The sequence below is a fragment of the Natator depressus genome, chromosome 10, assembly GCF_965152275.1.
Source record: "Natator depressus isolate rNatDep1 chromosome 10, rNatDep2.hap1, whole genome shotgun sequence".
Classification (NCBI taxonomy): domain Eukaryota; kingdom Metazoa; phylum Chordata; order Testudines; family Cheloniidae; genus Natator; species Natator depressus.
The window spans coordinates 66,208,733-66,229,866 of NC_134243.1; the positions used below are offsets into that span (position 1 = coordinate 66,208,733).

At 41.6% G+C, this 21,134-nt stretch overlaps 1 protein-coding gene across 1 annotated transcript in view; it reads left to right on the top strand.

Moving 5' to 3' along the window:
• Window positions 1–1,797: 1,797 nt before the first annotated feature.
• SH3GL3 (SH3 domain containing GRB2 like 3, endophilin A3) overlaps window positions 1,798–21,134 on the top strand; it is a 72,274-nt gene continuing 52,937 nt past the window's right edge. Inside the window, exon 1 of the mRNA XM_074966427.1 lies at window positions 1,798–2,118. Within this exon, the coding sequence (XP_074822528.1) occupies window positions 2,074–2,118 (45 nt within the window). The 5' untranslated portion in view covers window positions 1,798–2,073. The remainder of the gene's footprint in view (window positions 2,119–21,134) is intronic.

The following is a 21,134-nucleotide window of genomic DNA, read 5'->3' on the forward strand; positions in this document are numbered from 1 at the left end:
CATCCCAAGCATTCAAGAATCATGAGTCAAACGCCACCACATTATTCCTTTGCCACAGGCACTGCTCAATTAAAGAATAGTATTATTACTATTAGTGTCACTAATCATTTCTCTTACTATTAAAGGAGGTGAATTTTGACTACACCAAATTTGGATCAGAAATTTTGTTTTTGCCTTAATACAGATAGCCCTATTTGCAAAATTTGGATCCATGACTTCGGAGTTTGAAATTTGGCTGAGTTCAGGTGCTGTCCCATCCCTTGATCATTATTATTAACCAAATCAGTTCCAAATCACTCTGGCAATGCCTTGCCTCTTCTTTACTGTATTCACATCTTCCAAGTTTCTTGTAGCACTCAAAATCCTGTGCCAAACACAACAGTGAAATGCACTATATGAATGACATAGGTGTAGCGTAGATAGATAGGTAAGCAGGTCTTGGGGGGGTGTCTGGGATGGGTAAATGAAGAAGATAGAAAGAGAGAGGAAAAATTAGATAAAGATGAGAAGAAATATAGGCTGCTGGTGTATTAAGTCCACAGCCTATCATGGTCACCATTAGTGTTTCATTGTTTCCTTGCAATCCCCCAACTGTTTTTTTTTCTCTCCCCAGCTGCAGTCTCTTGTCTTACACTTAGATTTTAAATGCTTTGGGCAAGGAACAGTCTTTTTGTTCTGTTTGTACAGCGCCTAGCACCCTGGGGTCCTGGTCCATGATGAGGACTCCGGGGTGCTACAATAAATAACAATAATAGAGATGTGGGAAAGGTGCATGGGATTGACTGGACAGAGTTATTGGTTAGAGATGAGGCCAGATAAAGAAAGGTTTCAGAGTAACAGCCGTGTTAGTCTGTATTCGTAAAAAGAAAAAAGAAAAGGAGTACTTGTGGCACCTTAGAGACTAACCAGTTTATTTGAGCATGAGCTTTCGTGAGCTACAGCTCACTTCATCGGATGCATAGCATATCGTGGAAACTGCAGAAGACATTATATACACACAGAGACCATGAAACAAAACTTCCTCCCACCCCACTCTCCTGCTGGTAACAGCTTATCTAAAGTGATCTTCAAGTAGGGCCATTTCCAGAACAAATCCAGGTTTTCTCACCTTCCCCCCCCCTTCCCCCCCCCCCCACATACACACATACAAACTCACTCTCCTGCTGGTAATAGGGATGGGCTATTACCAGCAGGAGAGTGAGTTTGTATGGGGGAGGGTGAGAAAACCTGGATTTGTTCTGGAAATGGCCCTACTTGAAGATCACTTTAGATAAGCTGTTACCAGCAGGAGAGTGGGGTGGGAGGAAGTTTTGTTTCATGGTCTCTGTGTGTATATAATGTCTTCTGCAGTTTCCACGATATGCTATGCATCCGATGAAGTGAGCTGTAGCTCACGAAAGCTCATGCTCACATAAACTGGTTAGTCTCTAAGGTGCCACAAGTACTCCTTTTCTTTTTTCTTTTTACAGATAAAGAAAGAGAAAGATGAGACAGAGTGGCTGAGAGATTGACAAGGAAACTGATGAGGGAGCTGGGCAGCCAGCCAGATGGATAAAGGGATAGGCGGCCAGGCCTCCGGGTGCTTGGAGAAGTGTGCAGCGTGGGAATGATGCCCCAGCCTGCATTCAGACGTTCCTGTGTGTGTGCTCGGGCTGGTAGCAGCCTAGCAGGGACCTCTCCGGCCTACTCAACGCTCCCTCCCTCCCCGAGATGCTGGAACCTCTTCGCTCCCTCCTTCTACCGTCTCCATGCAACACTGGAGCGTGGGCGTCATCGGATTCCCCAATCGGCAGACAGCTGCGGCTCTCTCATTTGCATAGACTGCGCCGGGGGCCAATGGGCTGGCAGCTGTGGAGCCCGTCTGGAAGGCGATGTTTCCACCCGCGCGCGGGGTTCCAGCGCGGTGGGTGCCCGTGACAGAGCCAGCGGCCGGGCTGGCACGAACAGCCGCGAAGGGACGGGCCGGGCCGGGCGCTCGGCCTGGGCAGCGCTAGGAGCCGCCTATTGTTCGCTGCGGTGCAGGCTCCTGGGAGCGGCTGCTGAGCCCAGAGCAGCGGGCGCCGCGGGGACAGGATGTCGGTGGCGGGACTGAAGAAGCAGTTCCACAAAGCCAGCCAGGTCAGAGCAGCGGTCCCCGGGCGTGCCCCAGCTGACTGGCATGCAAGGGTAACCCCTGCGCGCCCTCTGCGGGGAATTACCCCCTCTCACGCAGGGGTTTCCCTTCACCTTCTCTGTCCAGGTGGCAGGATTACCCCCTCCCATACAGGGTTACACTTTAACCCTCCCCTGCTGGGGGTGGTTACCCACTCACCCAGGGGGTTACCTCCAATCCCTCCCCTTCCAGGGAGAGAGTTGTCAAACTACTCTTATCGCCCCCTTGTACCCTGGAATTTATTCCTTTATTCACCCAGAAGGATGACCCCCCTTGAATCTGCCCTTCCTGAGGTTGGATTACCCCCCTCACCCAGGACATTACTCCCCCCCCATGCTTTTATTAATGTTACTTAATTGTTTTGTGGCACTGCCCCAATCAAGGATGTGCTAGGTGCTGTATACAGGTCTCTCTCTCATCCAAACTATTAGTTACATCATGTCCCTCCACAAATGGCCCCTTTACTAGTCCATCTGGGGGACTATCCTGTTGTTCTCCTGGATTTACTCTTCCATTCTGGGATGTCACCCTCTTGTCCTACAGGGGTTATCCCCTTCCAAGGAGTTTCTCCCATTTCTAGGTGTCATATTCTATCATCCATTTCTAGGGGACTTTACCACTCTCAGCTTCCAAGGAATTGCCACTTCTCCTCTTCCTCTCCCCATGGTTCATCTTTTACCGTGATCGTTTCCTCTCCTATTGTCTACCACCTTTATGTCATGTGACTCTCTTACATACTTTTGCTGATTTTCTCCAGGATACGAAACCCCCTTTGGTAGCAGGTGAATTGATTGCAGTGTATCATGAGCTGACATGAAAAGAATGTATTTTTGCTGATAGTTTCAGGAGCCATTCTCTATAGCTGAAGTGTATAGAAATCTGTCCAGTGAAGATGCTGAGCACCAGACACCTGTGTAGGTTAGATTGTTTGTTTGTTTGTTTTGTTCTAAGCCCCAAGAGCTATGTAATTCGGTTTGCTATTATTAATGATAATGGCAGCACTGAAATCAGCTGTAACCTGTTGAGTCTAGTTAGGCTCAGCTTGTTCTTGCTGTGAATGGGGAAAATGAAGGTTCACTGCCTGATTGCCTGGCTGTCATTTTGTTGTGTTTTGTTGTCTTATTTCTAGTATCTGATGGTTTGTGAACAATGCACACACATCAAAAATGTTTGGAAGGGAGTCATGTTCTTGTCTTTCCTTGCAATAATGTCTTTTCAAGGCATCTGACTAATGTTTGGATGAAACAGTGTTATGAATCTACATGCTGTGCTAACTCTCATCATGCCCATGACAAAATGTGGAGATCCCTAGATAAAGATATTTAGGGGGTAACTTGCAGATAGTTCAGGCTTGTTGTGCACCTTGAGTGTAAGATCTCTTATGATGATAAATGATACAACCTTAAGTGTGGTGCCTTCATAATACAGACAACAAAAGCCCCATAGCTGAGGAAGTTAGAGACGTAACCCACAACAAAAGCAACATATAGTGTAGAAATTGCTAGTGACAGTGTGTTGCAATCTACCCAATCCTCTTGGAGATAATGAGCTAACAGAAACCAAAGTGGTGTATGTCTGGAACAAGATAATAGAAATGTAGTGAGATGTGATACTGCACTGCTTCCTATATTTAGTACGGCATATAACTAGGACATTTTAAAAAGCACATCATGACCCAGAGCCTGATGTTTCTCCTATTGTGGTCAAGACAAAGCTCCCATTTCTTTCTGTGGTGCAGGATTGAATCCATAGTATGAAGTAAAGTGACTCAAGACACCTATGATTCTTAAGTAAAAGCAATAGTATAGCTGAAATTCCAAGGTGGGCTGGGAGTGAGGAAGGCATATTGCATCGTGTTCTCGAAAATGCTGAACAAAATCCAAGGCAGTTGTTTTAGAACAAATTCTGGAAGAATTCAGCAGCTAGTATTGGGTGACATGGAACAGGGTAAAGTAGTAGATGGAAAACACACAAGAGAAATTAGGAGTTTATGTACGGTCAAAATTGATATGCTATCTAACTAATATGACTAACCCTCACCAATCCATCCTCCCCATGCACATACTCATATACTTTAAACTAATTTATAGCAGACAAACAAGGAGAGCAAAAAATAATCCAGGGCAATAAAGAGGTTACGCCAAATGAAAATATTATGATAGAATTAAATTTAGAGAGTGTACGTATAATAATTACAAGACAAGCAAATGTGGAGCATGAAAGGAATATTGCTCATAAGGGCTTTTTATTTGTAAGTGCATAAAGAATAAGAAATCACTGAAGGAGGCATAAGTATCTTTCTGTATATGGAATGAATAAGAGATGTCAAGGATAACTGTTGACAGAAGAAGTAGGAAGGCTTTGCTTGGGGGGAAAAATGAAATTAATTCTTTGCCTTAGTGTTCCCAAAGAAGGATGGGGGCAGATGACAGAAACAGGCAAATTTCCCAGAGGAGGGCGAGGAAATACTAAAGGGAATGAGGATCATGCCAGGCATGTGATAAGGAAATGAGAACATTTAAAGACTGACAGAACTTGAAGACAAGAAATCTAAAGAAAGAAGCAAGTGAGATCAGAGTCTACACTTACCAAATGCATTAATAATGTTGAAAATACAGAGATCTTGGCATTTCATGTTACAAGAGATTCTTATCCTGTTACAACAGGTAGGATATTCTGTTCGGCTGGCATAACCCAAAGCTCTCTGTTCCAGTCTCTTGAACCTGGAATTTCATTAGTATATGTCTCCATTTATTGTAAATATAACTTACAAAATTTGTCATTGAACTGCTTGCTGCTCTTGGGACCAGAGAAGACTTCAGAACATTCTATAAAAAGAGAGTGCTTTTTCATTTTCTTTCTGTGTTGCAGTTTTCACATCACCTTTCTACAAGCTTCTTGTCCGTTAATTTTACTTACAAGTTCTGAATTTCAGGAAAAAACAAATAATTACAAAATGTCTTATAAACCACAAACATTTGAATTGACTATTTAAATAACATGGATATGACTTTAAAATGTTAATGTAGTTTGTCAAAACTTGTGAGCAAATAAATTTTGTTTTTGTTTTGTTTTAAAGGTCCTAAATAAAAGTGGCCAGTTTTTACTGCTTTAAAGGAGTTCACAGAAAGTTGATGACATGGTCTTACTTCTTTGGTCAGGGTACTAAAAGATCCTCTTGCCTGTGGATTTGTAACTGTATTTTTTAGTTCATGATAAATGTTTGTTTCCTGAAGTTTTGCCCTATTTGAATTCCCCCCCGGTAGAAGTACAAGTCCACAATGACCCTCATTTCATCAGCCCACTGTTTGGTAGTAATTTTTGATGGTTAGTGATAGAAAGCCATGAGAATGTCTGTCTTTTATTTACTACATGAACTCAGCTGCTCTTTGCTATATTAATTGTACTTTTGCCTATTTCAGCTTCTAGGGGCAAATTCTGCCCCACCTTATATCCTGTGCAAGCCCATTGACTTCATTCTGGTTTCAGATGGTGTAAGTAAAGTTAGAAATTGGCCTTAAATACATAATAGCTTTTTGGGGGTGGTAGTGAAAGAGTTAAGAATCTTGAATAAAACAAGAAAGGCAACAACCACTTTATTATGTATCTTATTTAGGCTGAATTTAAATACAGACAATGCAAGCAAACTGGAGCCAGGAGCATTCTCATTCCCATTTACCTCCTCTGACTGATAAGACACTTAACCAATGAAGCACAAGATAGAAGCACTGGAACATCAAAATAACTCTCATTGGTCTATCATTGGCTCTGAGGGCAGGACATTTCTGAGAGCTGATTAATTCTGTTATGGGCCTCATTTACAACACAGGTTTTCTCCTGTTTATTGATATATTTCCAAATTGAAATTAAAAAAAAAGCAACCTACAGAGAACTTTCCTTTTGATCAATAGCTTGTCTACCACAGTTGTAGCTTCTGTTTCCTGTTTTTAACTCAAAAACATTTTGCCACAGTAAGTTTGTCTTACTTTTTTATACTGCTTTTGTAATCCTTTCATATCACAGTTACATGTGTGTGGTAACCTAAATTGTGGTTGTATTTCATTTTCAGGTTAAGCTAGGAATGTTTTTTAGAGAGAGGTTTCTGTTTTTAATAAAGCTATAAACAGAGATGGTGCATCATGTACCTTAACACTTAGGAGCTATTATTATTTATTGAGCTCCAAAACTGTGTAAGGCCCAGCAGCTGAATATAAGGAGACATGAGCTGGTATTTTCAAAGGGGCTGGGCACCACTCAGTGGGAGTTGAGTGCCTCATGCCCTTACTCTCCTTTGAGAATTAATGCCTTGGTGTCTGAGTCAGGGAGCTTTCAATTGCACTCTCAGTACATTTTTGGCTTTTTAAAAAATATAATTATAAAACCTGTGGTTGGTGCAGGAGTCCTTATGCAACAACATCTTCTGTATTTACAGCCTACTCAAACAACTCTGCTTAAATAGTTATCAAGTATATTCCTTGCATTGGCTTCTGAAAGATAGCAGTAGTAGATGTCAATGATTGATGCCCAAAGACTAATGATGATTCATCTAACAACGGCAAAGGAAATTTTATCCTGTGATCTTGTCTCTTTATATGCCCTTAATGACACAAACGTCTCTCTAGGTAATGGATCTGTAGCAAATATTTTTGAAGGCCTCCTTGTATTGATTGTACTGTTCGCTGTCACCAATGCCTACTTTCAGGCCAGAGGCTGATCTCTTTGACATTGTTCTAATTAAACTGATTTAAGTGGACTAAATCAGGAGTAACTCTAATGTAAGTATGATCAGAATCAAGAGCTTAGTTACTTCCTTACGGAAGAATGTGTCTCTGTATGTCTTTCTTTTCCTCTTTCTTTAATGTACATATCTCAAAGGTGGATGACATTCGCCTGCATGTAACACCCCCACCTGTTATACCTTTATTTAAATCAGGGCTGACATAGGTTGTCAATGTCCTGATATTAATCAATTTGTTTTATTTTTACTATAAACTAACTCAGTGCTGTGTTGAAATGGAAGGGTGTATTTACCCCAGTTCAGTTAATAACCTGTGATGTGCTTGTGTGTCTTCAGAGCAGGGTGGGCAAACTTTTTGGCCTGCTGGGTATGGAAATTGTGTGGCGGGCCATTAATGCTCACAAAATTGGGGGTTGGGGTGCAGGCTCCGGCTGGGAGTGAGGGCTCTGGGGCGGGGCCAGAAATGAGGAGTTCAGGGTTCAGGAGGGGGCTCTGGGCTGGGGCAGGGGGTTGGGGGGTGTGAGAGCTCCAGCTGAGGATGTGGGCTCTGGGGGGGGGCTGGGGATGAGGGATAGGGGGTGCAGGAGGGTGCTCTGGGCTGGGACTGAGGGGTTCAGAGGGTGGGAGGGGGATCAGAGCTGGGTCAGGGGTGCAGGCTCTGGGTGGCACTTACTGTAAGCAGCTCCCTGAAGCAGTGGCATGTCCCACTCCGGCTCCTATGCGGAGGTGTGGCCAGGCGGCTCTGCACCCTGCCCTGTCTGCATGGTTCCCTGGACAATGGGAGCTGTGGGGGCAGTGCTTGGGGTGGGAACAGCGTGCAGAGCCCCCTAGCTGCCCCTACACAAAGGAGCTGGAGGTGGGACATGCTGCTGCTTCCGGGAGCTGTACGGACTGGGGCAAACCTTTGACCCTGCTCCCTGGCTGGAGTGGGTCAAGCCCCGGACCCACTCCCCGGAAGGAGCTCGAGGGTCAGATTAAAACGTCCGGAGGGCTGGATGCGGCTCCTGAGCTGTAGTTTGCCCACCCCTGCTTTAGAGGAACCAACAAATCTTATTTCTCTGTAGTGTCTAGGAGAGGGCTGGACACTACAGAGCACACAATTTTGGGGAAAATTTGGGACTGGGAGTGTGTTGGGGTCAGCCTGCAAGAAGTAACTAAGACTGGTAGAGACCAGGGAATGTGACTTATGTGCTGCTGGCAGGCTTCTGGGGTCAGAGTTGCTGCAGTTATACACAGACACTTAGGGTGTGACTTGCATGCTTGATGCTACCTGTGAATGTCCCAGGCAGAGAGTTACAGTAGCAAAGCATTTGGAACACTCAGGGTTACAGGGTAGGTGGGGATTCAACTCCTTACTGGTCTGGATTATACCCTGAACTGCATAACATAGGTTAAGTGATGCTAAACAAAAGGACTAAAATAACAGATATCGCACCCACCTTGTATCTAATATCCTGGGACCAACACGGCTACAACACTGCATATATAATGTCTTAAGTAAATAAAACTTTCCTGTGAATTACCCAGTGTCCACCTTATATTTAGCTGTGACACTCTGAATATGTTTCCCAGACCCAAAGAAGATCTCTGTGTAAGCTAAAAAGCTTGTCTCTTTCTCCAACAGAAGTTGGTTCAGTAAAAGATATTACCTCCCACATCTTGTATCTCCTAATAAGAGTTTATAAATATTAACAGAAGCAGAGAATGTAGTACCTGGATAAACCAAAAAGAGGCAAATAGTATATGTGAAAGAAACCCTAAGTCTCTCTCACTATTGAGAGAGAAACTCGCTTTGACTGAACGACACTTATAATTGTGCCAAGGGACCACCAACTCTTATCACATAAAGAAAAGGAGTACTTGTGGCACGTTAGAGACTAACCAATTTATTTGAGCATAAGCTTTCTTGAGCTACTCACTTCATCGGATGCATACTGTGGAAAGTACAGAAGATCTTTTTATACACACAACCCATGAAAAAATGGGTGTTTACCACTACAAAAGGTTTTCTTTCCCCCCCCACAAACCCACTCTCCTGTTGGTAATAGCTTATCTAAAGTGATCACTCTCCTTACAATGTGTATGATAATCAAGGTGGGCCATTTCCAGCACAAATCCAGGGTTTAACAAGAACGTTTCGGGGGGGGGTAGGAAAAAACAAGGGGAAATAGGTTACCTTACATAATGACTTAGCCACTCCCAGTCTCTATTCAAACAGTGCCCACATATCTATTCAGGGGACACCATCACAGGGCCTAATAACATCAGCCACACTATCAGAGGCTCGTTCATCTGCACATCCACCAATGTGATATATGCCATCATGTGCCAGCAATGCCCCTCTGCCATGTACATTGGTCAAACTGGACAGTCTCTATGTAAAAGAATAAATGGACACAAATCAGATGTCAAGAATTATAACATTATAACATTCATAAAGCAGTCAGAGAACACTTCAATCTCTCTGGTCACGCGATTACAGACATGTAAGTTGCGATATTACAGCAGAAAAACTTCAAAACCAGACTCCAGCGAGAGACTGTTGAATTGGAATTCATTTGCAAATTGGATACAATTAACTTAGGCTTGAATAGAGACTGGGAGTGGCTAAGTCATTATGCAAGGTAACCTGTTTTCCCTTGTTTTTTCCTACCCCCCCCCACCCTCAGACGTTCTTGTTAAACCCTGGATTTGTGCTGGAAATGGCCCACCTTGAGTATCATACACATTGTAAGGAGAATGATCACTTTAGATAAGCTATTACCAGCAGAAGAATGGGGTGGGGGGAGAGAAAACCTTTTGTAGTGGTAAACACCCATTTTTTCATGGTTTGTGTGTATAAAAAGATCTTCTGTACTTTCCACAGTATGCATCCGATGAAGTGAGCTGTAGCTCACGAAAGCTTATGCTCAAAAATATTGGTTAGTCTCTAAGGTGCCACAAGTACTCCTTTTCTTTTTGCGAATACAGACTAACATGGCTGTTACTCTGAAACCTGTCTTATCACATAGTCCATCAAATGGTGGACTATTTCAGCCACTACCAATCTGAATTAGGTATGATGAATCAGGAACTTACAGAGAAAGCCCTTGTATCCTGTAGCTAGATGTCAGAGCACAGTCTGCTGTTCTCTTTTGGGTAGCAATGAGCAGAAGTTTGGGTAGGAAAGGAGAGTGGGGAAAGGAATTTGATTGTTCCATCTGTTGTCTTGTGTTTTTGGTTTGGAATTATTTAATTATGCATGGTGGAATATTACATCTTTTGAATATTTAAAAAATACTGCTGCCAAGGTCAAAAAATCAGTGTCTCTTTCTTCCATGTACATAGAGATAAATATTCAACCAGGCAATATCTGCAGTATCCTCTTCCTCTTCCACACATATTAGATGATGTTATGTGGTTGGTGGTTTATTTTCATGTAATCTGTAGACTGATAGTTATAATGCAATAAGTGTAGATTTTCAGTGGCAAAAGGCTCTAGGGAGACACTGTAGGCTTCTGTATATTTTAAAAAATATATTTTTTTCTCTCTAGAGAAAATGGTCCTTGGAAAATGAGAAGTTCTTTCTTCAAATATTTTGTTTTAGTACAAGAGTGTAAAGAACTGGGAGGAAGTAGGGGGCTGTGGCTAAGGCCCTGGTCTGGGACTTTAGAGATTATAGAAAAGTAGGACAGGAAGGGACCTCCAATAGGTCATCTAGTCCAGTCCCCTGCACGGAGGCAGGACTAAGTATTAGCTAGACCTTCCCTGACAGGTCTTTGTCGAACCTGTTCTTTAAAATCTTCAGGGATAGAGATTCCACAACCTCCCTAGGTAATTTGTTTCTCTTTAACTACCCTTACAGTTAGGAAGATTTTCCTGATGTCTGATGTAAATCTCCCTTACTGCAATATGAGCCCATTACTTCTTGTCCTGTTCTCAATGGTTAAGGAGAACAATTTATCACCCTCTCCTTTGTAACAACCTTTTAAATACTTGAAGACTGTTATAATTTCTCCTCCCGTTCCCCGGACTTCTCTTCTCTACAAACCCAATTTTTTCAAACACTCCTTGAAAGTCATGAACTTCTAGACCTTGATTCATTTTTGTTGCTCTCCAATTTGTCCACATTGTTCCTGAAGCGTGGTGCCCAGAAATGGGCACAATACTCCAGTTGAAGCATTATCAGTGGTGAGTAGTGTGGAAGAATTATTTCTCATGTCCTGCTCACAACACTTCTGTTAGTACATCCCAGAATAATATTTGCTTGTTTTGCAGCAGTATTACATTGCTGACTCTCATTTAGTTTGTGATCCACTATAACCCCCAGATCCTTGTCTGTAGTACTCATTCCTAGGCAGTCATTTTCCATTTAGTATTTGTGCAATTAATTATTCCTTCCTAAGTGTAGTACTTTGCATTTGTTCTTATTGAATTTCATCCTATTTATTTTAGACCATTTCTCCAGTTTGTCAAGATAATTTTGAATTCTAATCCTGTTGTCCAAAATGCTTGCAATCTCTCTCAGCTTGGTATGATCCACAAACTTTATAAGTGTACGCTCTATGTCACTATCCAAATTATTTATGAAGATATTGAATAGAACCAGACTCAAGACAGATCCATGTGGGACACCATTTGAATATGCCCTTCCAGCTTGACTGTGAACTGATTGATAACTACTCTCTGTGTACAGTTTTCAAACCATTTGTGCACCCACCTTATATAATAGGTTTGTCCGAGACTATATTTCCATTGTTTGTTTATGAGAAGGCCATGTGAGACAGTATCAAAGCTTTACTAAAGTCGAGATATCACATCTACTGCTTCATATCTGAGCTATTCACAAGCCTTAGTACCCTGTTAAAGAAGGATATGGGTTTAGTTCCCAGCTCTGTGACAGATTTCCTATGTAACATAGAGCAAATTATGTAATCATCCTGTGTCTCAGTTCCACATCTGTAAAACAGGGATGGTACTTCCCTACTATATAGGTGTGTTGGGAGGATAAATCCGTTAACCACTGAAATACTATGGGATGATCCTGAGCAAGGCAGAATTAGTTACACCTGTCATAAAAGTGTTTAGCTAGTCTGCACAGTCAGCATGTTAGCAAAATGTTTGCCAAATTTGCATGTCTATGGTGGCAGGACAGTGAGGAATGAAGGGAAGCCTCCCTAATCTTTAAGGTATTCATTTGCACAGCAGGAAATGGATGTAAAACTTTAAACATCAATAACACTCACAACGAGGGCACAATAAAAGGGCTGCAGTCAAGATGGACAAGAAAAAAAGGAAAGAAGGATGAACTTGTAGTTCATCACCAAACGGAAAGCCAGTCTGGAATCTATTCCCAGCATTACCACTTACTACCTCTGTAATAGTGGGCATGTTGCTTAAGTTCTCTGTCTCTCAATTTCTACACTTGTAAACTGGTGACAGTAATATCTATTGCCCTGAAATATTTTCAGCCTGGGGCTTTCTTACCCAAACATGTAAAATGCATTGTGATCCCCAGATGAAAGGGGCTTTAGAAATACAAATGATTACATTATTTGATGTCTGTGCAAGCCTATTCCCAGTTTTCAAATGTCTTTTTAGACTAGACATTTTCTAAAAACTGTCTGCTCTCTACAATTAGGGGTGCTAGGATGTTTAAATCCCATGCCAGGAAACCCACACATAAGGGCATGTCTCCAAGAGAAGCAGTTGTGACCATTTCAGTCTCCTTCCAGGTCATGAACTAGCAGAAGACAGTAGTAATGTAAACATGCATTTATGATTTCTAGAAATGGAACTCTTAAGGCTTGCAGTAGGTGGGTCACCAAGTCTGGGAGCTGAGAATCTAATACTGACGCAGCCTGCAATTTGGAGAGTTTGCAGGTGTGTATTTAAAAACTATTCTCAGAAAATCATTACAGTTGAGAAAATTTGTTTTGTAATGAAGTCAGATCTGGAACTGTCTTCCTTAAGTCGTGTATCCTTTTAAAATTTTCTTGCTTTATTGGAGCGTGTCACACAAGCATAATGAAACTCCAGGCTGAAGCTGACACTCCATTGTTAACTCATATTATTGTCTGAGTCACGGCAGAACATACTGTGTGATATATTACACTATGTTCTCTTGAGAACCTGCAATACTAAGGACAAGTAGACGAGTTACACACAGTAACAGTGTCACTTTTAAATGTCCTTGTATTTATTAGTTTGCATCACTACCTAAATGCTACTTGAATCTGTCTGAAATATTACTTATTTGTTAAACATAGCCAAATCCTCTTATCAGTTACACCAATGCAGCATTTAGCCCAGAAGCCATATTTTAAATACAAAAGGACAGATTCTGCTTTCAGTTACACTGAGGTAAATCTGCAGTGACTCGGAGTATGCATATGTACCAATAAAAGAAACAGTGTAAGCAAGATCAGAATCTGTCCCTCACAGCCTCATTCTATATGCACCATTCCTGTTGACATAAATGGGAGATCCCTGTGTGTTCAAGGGCATGACACAGTTGCAATTTAAAAACAAAACTAAAGTGAAGAATGAGTTGAAATATATATTCCATCTGCTTATTGTGCGTTCCATGAATCAGGCCCCTCTGTAACTTGCATATAAACATGTAAGAAACCTGACAGTTAGAAAATGTCCCCTTCGTCACCCCCTTTGTAACAAAATTGCTGCCTTGATTTGTAATTGTGTTGTTAAAATAATTTTATATTAATACCACTTTCATGTTTGTATATTAGAACAGGAGAACTTTGTATTCTGTACCATTCTTATTATAAATGGATCTCATGCACTCACACCACAGAAATTAAGCCACTTCTGGAGTTGTCTTATGGTTTGACATTTAGAAAATTGGGAGATGAAGGGCACAAGATACCATTTTTAATAACACTTTTAACAGGCCCTATTAGAAAGTGGACTGTTGAGTGCTGTCACATTGTATGTTGAATTCTATACTATACAGCCCTGTTCTCTCATCATCATACACGTTTTTACCATTAAAGTTAATATCGGTTACTCATATGCGTTACTCATATGTATGAGCATATATACTTTAATTTCTTAAAGCATCTCAATTATCAACAGCTGTGTAAGTGAAACACAAAAATAACTTGGCCTTGTATGCTTCCTTTCCAAAGAACAGGGCTTTGAGTCTCTGATGAGAATAAGTTCTGTTTCTGTACTACACTAATTAAACTATATTTTTTTATATTGTACCTAAGTTAACGAATCCTACAAAAGAGCCATCACTGTAGTGACATCAGTCTAGTTAGGAAGAGAGTATGACTGTGACTAAGTACAGAGGCTACGACCTTATATGAAATCTAGGGTTTTTTTCTATGAATGGCAATTCCAATGATCTTTGTGTGCATGCTTGTATTAGAGATTTATAGCCAAAAGGAAGGGGAAATTTTCCTCTTCTCTTTGTTGAAACTTAATGAAATAGAATATTATGACTCTAATATAAGCAATGCTTAATGATAATAATATTTAGTTCTTATCTAGCCTTTTCCTTCCCTAGATTTCAAAGTACTTTACAAAGGAAGGTAGTATCATTGTTCCCATTTTACAGCTGGAAAAATTAAGGTACATGGCAGTGAAGTGACTTGTTCAAGGTCATATGGCATGTCAGTGGCAAAGTCAGTATTAGATTTCTTTTGTCTTTACTCCAAATCCAGTGCCCTTCAGTTAGAAATACTGCCTTCCGACTTTAATGGGATTTGGATCAGTGTAGAAAGGTACAATCCACCGCTCAGTATATTTCCCTACCCCCCCATTATATTTTGCATGCAATTGCTGGTTGGCATAAAACTGTTGGTATGACCTTCATATAAATATTTTGGGCCAAATTTGTTGCTGGTGTCATTCCATTGATTTCATCAGAATTACAGCAGGGATGAATTTGGCCCTTTCCTTTAACATTTCTGATTTTAAAATGCTTCTATTACTGTCAAGTGACAATTTAAGCGCTAGGATTTTCAGGTAGCGATTAACCAGAATCTATCTAATATAGGATATCTGTCTCAGGTTGTTGCTCCCATTCAAAATTCTATACTTGTCCTTTAATTTTCCTGTTGGTAGAAGTAGAAACAGAACTTTGGAAGGTGGCCTCACTGTCTCCTAAGTCAAGGAATGCTGCCAGTACGCATTGTTTTCCATCTCCAGAAGAGGATATAACGCTTCTCAGTCTGGCTTCTGTCACAGCAAAGAGGGAGGAAGGGGGAAAGAAACCACATGAAAGTAAATTATTAATCAAAGCCTATAACTTTTCATCCTCTTCAGCACTAGTGGTTTCATTTTGCTATCTAGAAATCCCTTCCTAAGAAAGTCATGATAAGATTTTAAAAGAAAACAGGTCAAATTTTGCTGTCATTTACAGTGGTGTAAATCCGAAGTAAATCCCACAGAAGTCAATAGAAGCGTGTTGTAAATGCGGAGAGAATCTGACTCTCAACCTTTACTCAGCACAGAGTTTGCTAGCTTCTCATTTTGTGATCTTTCAAAAGCTAAATATTTCCCACTTAGTATAATTTTCTAAGCAAAATACTAAGACCATTAATTGATTCAAACTAGATAGCTGTGCAAAAAGTATGAAATATAGTAAAACCAAACAAAATAATAGCAAAAAATTGGCATTTTCCTCACCCTTCCCTGCAGCCCCAACACACACATGCAATGGCCAAGATCTACCATCAGTTACAATGCTGCAACTCAGTGGAACTTGGCCCCTCTTATAATGTAATTTACATTCATGCTAGCTTGAATCTTGATGCCTCTCTCCTCAGTGTTTCATTTCCCCTCTTATTAAATTAATGGCATGTAGTTGGAAAGACAGGCATAGAAACACAAGTGACATTGATTTGCAGCTTTACAGTTAAAAAAAATATCAGTACAAAGTTGACTGAAAGGAATCTGAAGGCTATTTTCTCTCTGTTTTTGGTTGAGCGGGAGGAAGGGGAGTATTGTTATTTAAGCCTTAATTTTAATGCACCATCAAAATAAATTAGTTTCATATTCACTGTACTGTCACTAATCCTAATGCACTCGTATTAAATGGTATTGTAGCCTCTTTTATAAGAGTACCTTGTAATCCAGCATGAATTTGTCATTCAAATGAAATAGTGCCACAAGTTCAGAGGAATATTGGAGACTAAGAACTCAATTGGTAGTGCTCCATTTTATTATCAAATTAAAGACGTTCCAGGATTACTTAGAATCTAACTCCACTCCTTGCAGTTGCTTGGGAACATAACCTTGGCAATATTCCAGAGTACCATCACTGGGAAACTCAGGCTATTGAATTAAGCAAGGGAAAAATAAACTGGCAGAAATCTCAATTTTTGAGGAAAATGCCACAGAAGACACACAGAGTGAAATGTGAATTTCTCTAGTGGATGCTTTCTCTAGTCAGAATTGTGGAGTACAACTGCCTTCTTATTCCAAATATTTGTTCTGCTCTTCTAAAGCTTGTTTATAGTGCAACCCTTCTGCCAGGTGCAGGAGTCAGCAACAAGGGCCAGGTTCAATAGCGAGGAGTTCCTCTTAACACTACAAAACAGAACTGGCTTGAGCCCCACGCAGTAATCTGAGAAAATTTAACACCAGCCCCATGGTGCCTCTGAGGCAATATTTCTCCACTTACTGGTCGCTGTTCTCTTCTTTCACTAGCCACTGGAGCTTCCTGCTCCCATGACATCATATGCTGAGGTTCTGCCATTTAACCCAGCTCTTAGCAATTTCAGCTCTCAGTGATTTCAGCAGATAGTGGGGAACCTCACAGCCAGTGCAGTCTCCATGGGCACTGTCCCTACATAAGGTTTAAAGCTTAGCTCCTAGACCAGCTCAGCAGTGATGCCCACTCTAGGAAACATCAGCTGGAAACAAGGACCCTCAAGTGATTCTAATCAGCTCTGATATTAAATGCCGGAGAGAGGCAGTTCAAATGGTGTCTAAGACTCTTTGGGCAGAGTCCACAGCACTAGGTAGGAACCCCTGTCCCCACCCACTCTCTTTTTCACTGGGATTTGGCATCCCTACATCCTTAGCAAGTGGGGTTCAGTTTAGGGTGACCCCTTCAACCAGGGCATACTATACACATTTCTGCTACCCTTTACTCACACAATAAGGATAACAACATTTCATTGCCCCCGCATTCAAAATACTAGAGTGATTTGTAGCCCCAAACCAGGCAAAACTGAACATTTTGGCAAAGCAGCTCCATCTGCTGTGCTAGGCAGAGCAGGCATGTCTATGCAAACACGGTCTGCTCCTGAAGTCTTTTCCCCATCTCATCACTTAGATGTTAGGGGAGAGCTCATTAGGAGATAGCAGTTGTCCAGATGGTTGCTCTTAGTAATTTATTTCCATTAATATCTACTTCCTGTACTGAAAATTACACATATTCTTGTGGAATCAGAAATGGGATTACAGTAAATAGGGCCTGGGCCTATCAAAACTTCAGGGACATTGACCCAACATGAGCACCTCATGGAAGAAATTAAAATTGTTACCCATAATTCTCATTTAAGAGTGCTTGAAAAATCAAAATCCAGTAAAAATGACTGTTTCTCTTTTGTGAGAGACAAGGTGGATGAAGTAATATCTTCTAATAGACCAACTCCTATTGGTGGAAGGGACAAGCTTTCAGGTTTCACAAATCTCTTCCTCAGGTCGGGAGAAAGAAACTAGTGTCCAAGCTAAATACAAGATGGGACAGAATGTTAAGCATCAAGGGTTCACACATGTCACAGGAAGCTGGTTAAAATTAAGTGGGCAATTTAACACCACTGTAGTCACAGGACAATGGAGGGTTAATAGGCAGCAGGGTGTGTTACAAGTTGTAATGGGCCATAAAATCAGTGACTCTGCTGGACACTGAAAACTATGGACTTAACAAATTGATGAATGTAAATTCCCAGGCTTATCTTTTGAAGCGGTTTTATTTGAGGATCATGACAGATATGGAGTGATTGCTTTGTGAAAAAGTGGTCATCTATGGGTGATACGGTGCTTTTTGTCTTCTATCATTTTTCTGTGCGAGCTCAATCAAGAGTGTGGTGATTGTCCAGTCTCACTCCATAGTTGTTGGGGCATTTGATGCCCTGGATAAGATACTCATGTGTTGTGATAGGCGTGTGTAGGAGCCATGGATCTTGAGAGGTGTGTTTGGCGGCGGGGGGACAGACGGACGGACAGTATTGATTGTTATAGCAGTGGAGATACGTCTGTAGGTTTTGCATCTGTTGTTTTTGCAGGATCAGGTGCTGCTTTGAGTTAGTGTGTCCTGGTCTGTGGAGAGCTTGCTTCTGATGATAAGGTTTGGGAGTTGTTTTGCAGGCCAGAAGAAGAGGTTCAGGAAAGATTTCTTTCAGGATCGTGGTCCCCATCAAATATGGGTAGTAATTATTTAATGATACCCTGTATGGGTTCCAGTGTGGGTTGGTAGATGATAAGTAGGGATATGTGTTTGGTGGGCTTTTTTTTTTTCTCCTGAATTGAAGCAGTTTCTCCCAGGGTATTTGGGTGGCCCATTCCATGATGTGATCTACTTCTTTGGTGGAGGTGTGTATCCTGGATTTTTTCTTCTGAGCATATTCTGTAGTATCTGAGTGCCTGGTGTGACAGGGTCGGGCCAGATGGCTACAGGAGCGTAATAGAAGGCAGATATATTAGCCCCAGACTAAGTAGGTCCCTTTTCCCTGGGTAAGGTAACAGGGAAGGTTCCAGAACAATCAGGAACCTTCTGGAGACAATTAAGACAAGCTGATTAGAACACCTGCAGCCAATCAAGAAGCTGCTAGAATCAATTAAGGCAGGCTAATCAGGGCACCTGGGTTTTAAAAAAAGGAGCTCACTTCAGTTTGTGGTGTGCGTGTGAGGAGCTGGGAGCAAGAGGCACTAGGAGCTGAGAGTGAGAACACGGACTGTTGGAGGACTGAGGTGTACAAGCATTATCGGACACCAGGAGGAAGGTCCTATAGTGAAGATAAAGAAGGTGTTGGGAGGAGGGCATGGGGAAGTAGCCCAGGGAGTTGTAGCTGTCGCACAGCTGTTCCAGGAGGCACTCTAGACAGCTGTATTCCACAGGGCCCTGGTCTGGAACCCTGAGTATAGGGCGGGCCTGGGTTCCCCCCAAATCCTCCCAACTCCTGGTCAGACACAGGAGGAGTCGACCTGGACTGTGGGTTCAGAAAAACGGCCAAGCTGAGGGCTGCCGTGAAACTCCAAGGCGAGCAAATCTGCCAGTAAGCGCAAGACCCACCAAGATAGAGGAGGAACTTTGTCACACTGACTATAAATAACATTTCTTGGTGTATCTGGCATGATTACTGGATCTGTGGCGGTAAGTGTGATGATCTTTGGGTTTCTTGTACATAGTTGTCTGTAGCATTCCATTGGTGAAGCATTCCATTGTGTCCAGGAAGTTCATGCTGGTGTGGGAGTGCTCCAGAGAGAATTTGAGGGATGGGTGGTGGTGGTTGAAGTTGTGATGGAAATCTATGAGGGAGTCTAGGTCACCTGTCCAGAAAATGAAAATATCATTGAGGTATTTCAGGTATATCACTAATTTTGTGGCACATTTGTTCAGAAATTCTCTCTGAAGGTGGTCCATGAAGACGCTGGCTTATTGAGGAGCCATCCTAGAGCCCATGGCTGTTCCCATGATGGATAAAGTGTTTGTTGTTAAATGTAAAATTATTATGGGTGAGGATGAAATGGATGAGTTTGGAGATGTTTGGGGTGGATTTCTGAGCAGCGTCCTTTATCTTGTAGATATTTGAGGCAGGCAGCGATGCCATCATGGTGAAGGATGTTGGCATATAGGGGGGTGTGATGTCCATGGTGGCAAGGAGGTGTTCTGAGGGAGGTTGTTAGTGTTGCACAGTTTTTGGAGGAAATTGGCTGTCTTCTGGAGGAAACGGGCCCTTTGTGTGGTCAGTGGTTTGAGGATGGCTTCTATGAGCCCTGACATTCCTGCAGTAAGAATGCCATGGCCAGATATGATGGGACTGCCTGGGTTCCCTTGTTTGTGTATCTTGGGAAACATGTAGAAGGTCCCTGAGCTGGATTCATGGGGGATGAGATTGTAGAGTTTCTCTTGGAGTTGTTTGGGGAATGATTTGATGATATCCTTAAATTCTTGTGTGAATTGTAGTGTGGGGCCTTCTTTCAGTTCTTTATAGTAGGTGGTTTTGAGGAGCTGTTGGTTGGCCTTGTTGACATAGTCATCACAATTGAGATGATGGCACCCTCTTTGTCTGTCTGTTGGTTTGATCGCTACGTTGTGATTAGATGTTAGGGACTGTCCTCTGGGTGGTGGAAAGATTGTGGTGGATATAATGTTTGTTAAGGATTTCAGTGTCCATTCTACCCCACACCCCAAACTCCCAAGCAATTGATAGAATTTAAGGTTTCAGAGTAACAGCAAACAGTATTTGCAAAAAGAAAAGGAGTACTTGTGGCACCTTAGAGACTAACCAATTTATTTGAGCATAAGCTTTCGATGAAGTGATCTGTAGCTCACGAAAGCTTATGCTCAAATAAATTGGTTAGTCTCTAAGGTGCCACAAGTACTCCTTTTCTTGATAGAATTTAAGTTTCAGATTTTCTTATGTATTCAGTGGTTTCAAATGAATGAATTTGCCAAAGTTCCAGATTGTAGACCAAGAAAAGCACGCAGTTTTGTCAGTTAGTTACAAGTGTCTGTATATATACATTAGAAAATGCAGTTTTCTTTTTGCCTTCCTCTGAGGGGCAAAATTGAGGAGGACTGAATGTGTCTCCTTGGTTTTGTTTTAGTGACTCTTTAAGATAAAATTCACTCACATACCCAATGCTACAACAGGTTGCAATGCTTAATTATAAGGCCTGTTTTGTCACAGAGTTCTCTGGGATAAGACAATATACATTAATTGGAGGAAAGTAAAAAATGGTGCAAAATTGGCAGCCTTAATGATCCTTGTGTGTTAGAAGCTGGCTTATTGTCATTAGTTACTTTGCTTGTTTTTGTAGCTGTGAGCCCTTTATACCTCCTTAACATGCCGTCTAGTCTATTTGCTCTTCCAGTCTTCTTTCCATTTTATAAGGTAATTGCCCCCAGTTTTCTCTGCCCTCAAATACTTTATTTTTGTAGAGATTCCTTCAAAGTCTTTCCACCAATTATCTCTATTTTGGTTACTCTAGGAGTCAAGCTATATTTCCAGATCAATTAATTTTGTCTATTTTTGATTAAGTGTATTTTCCTACAGCTCATT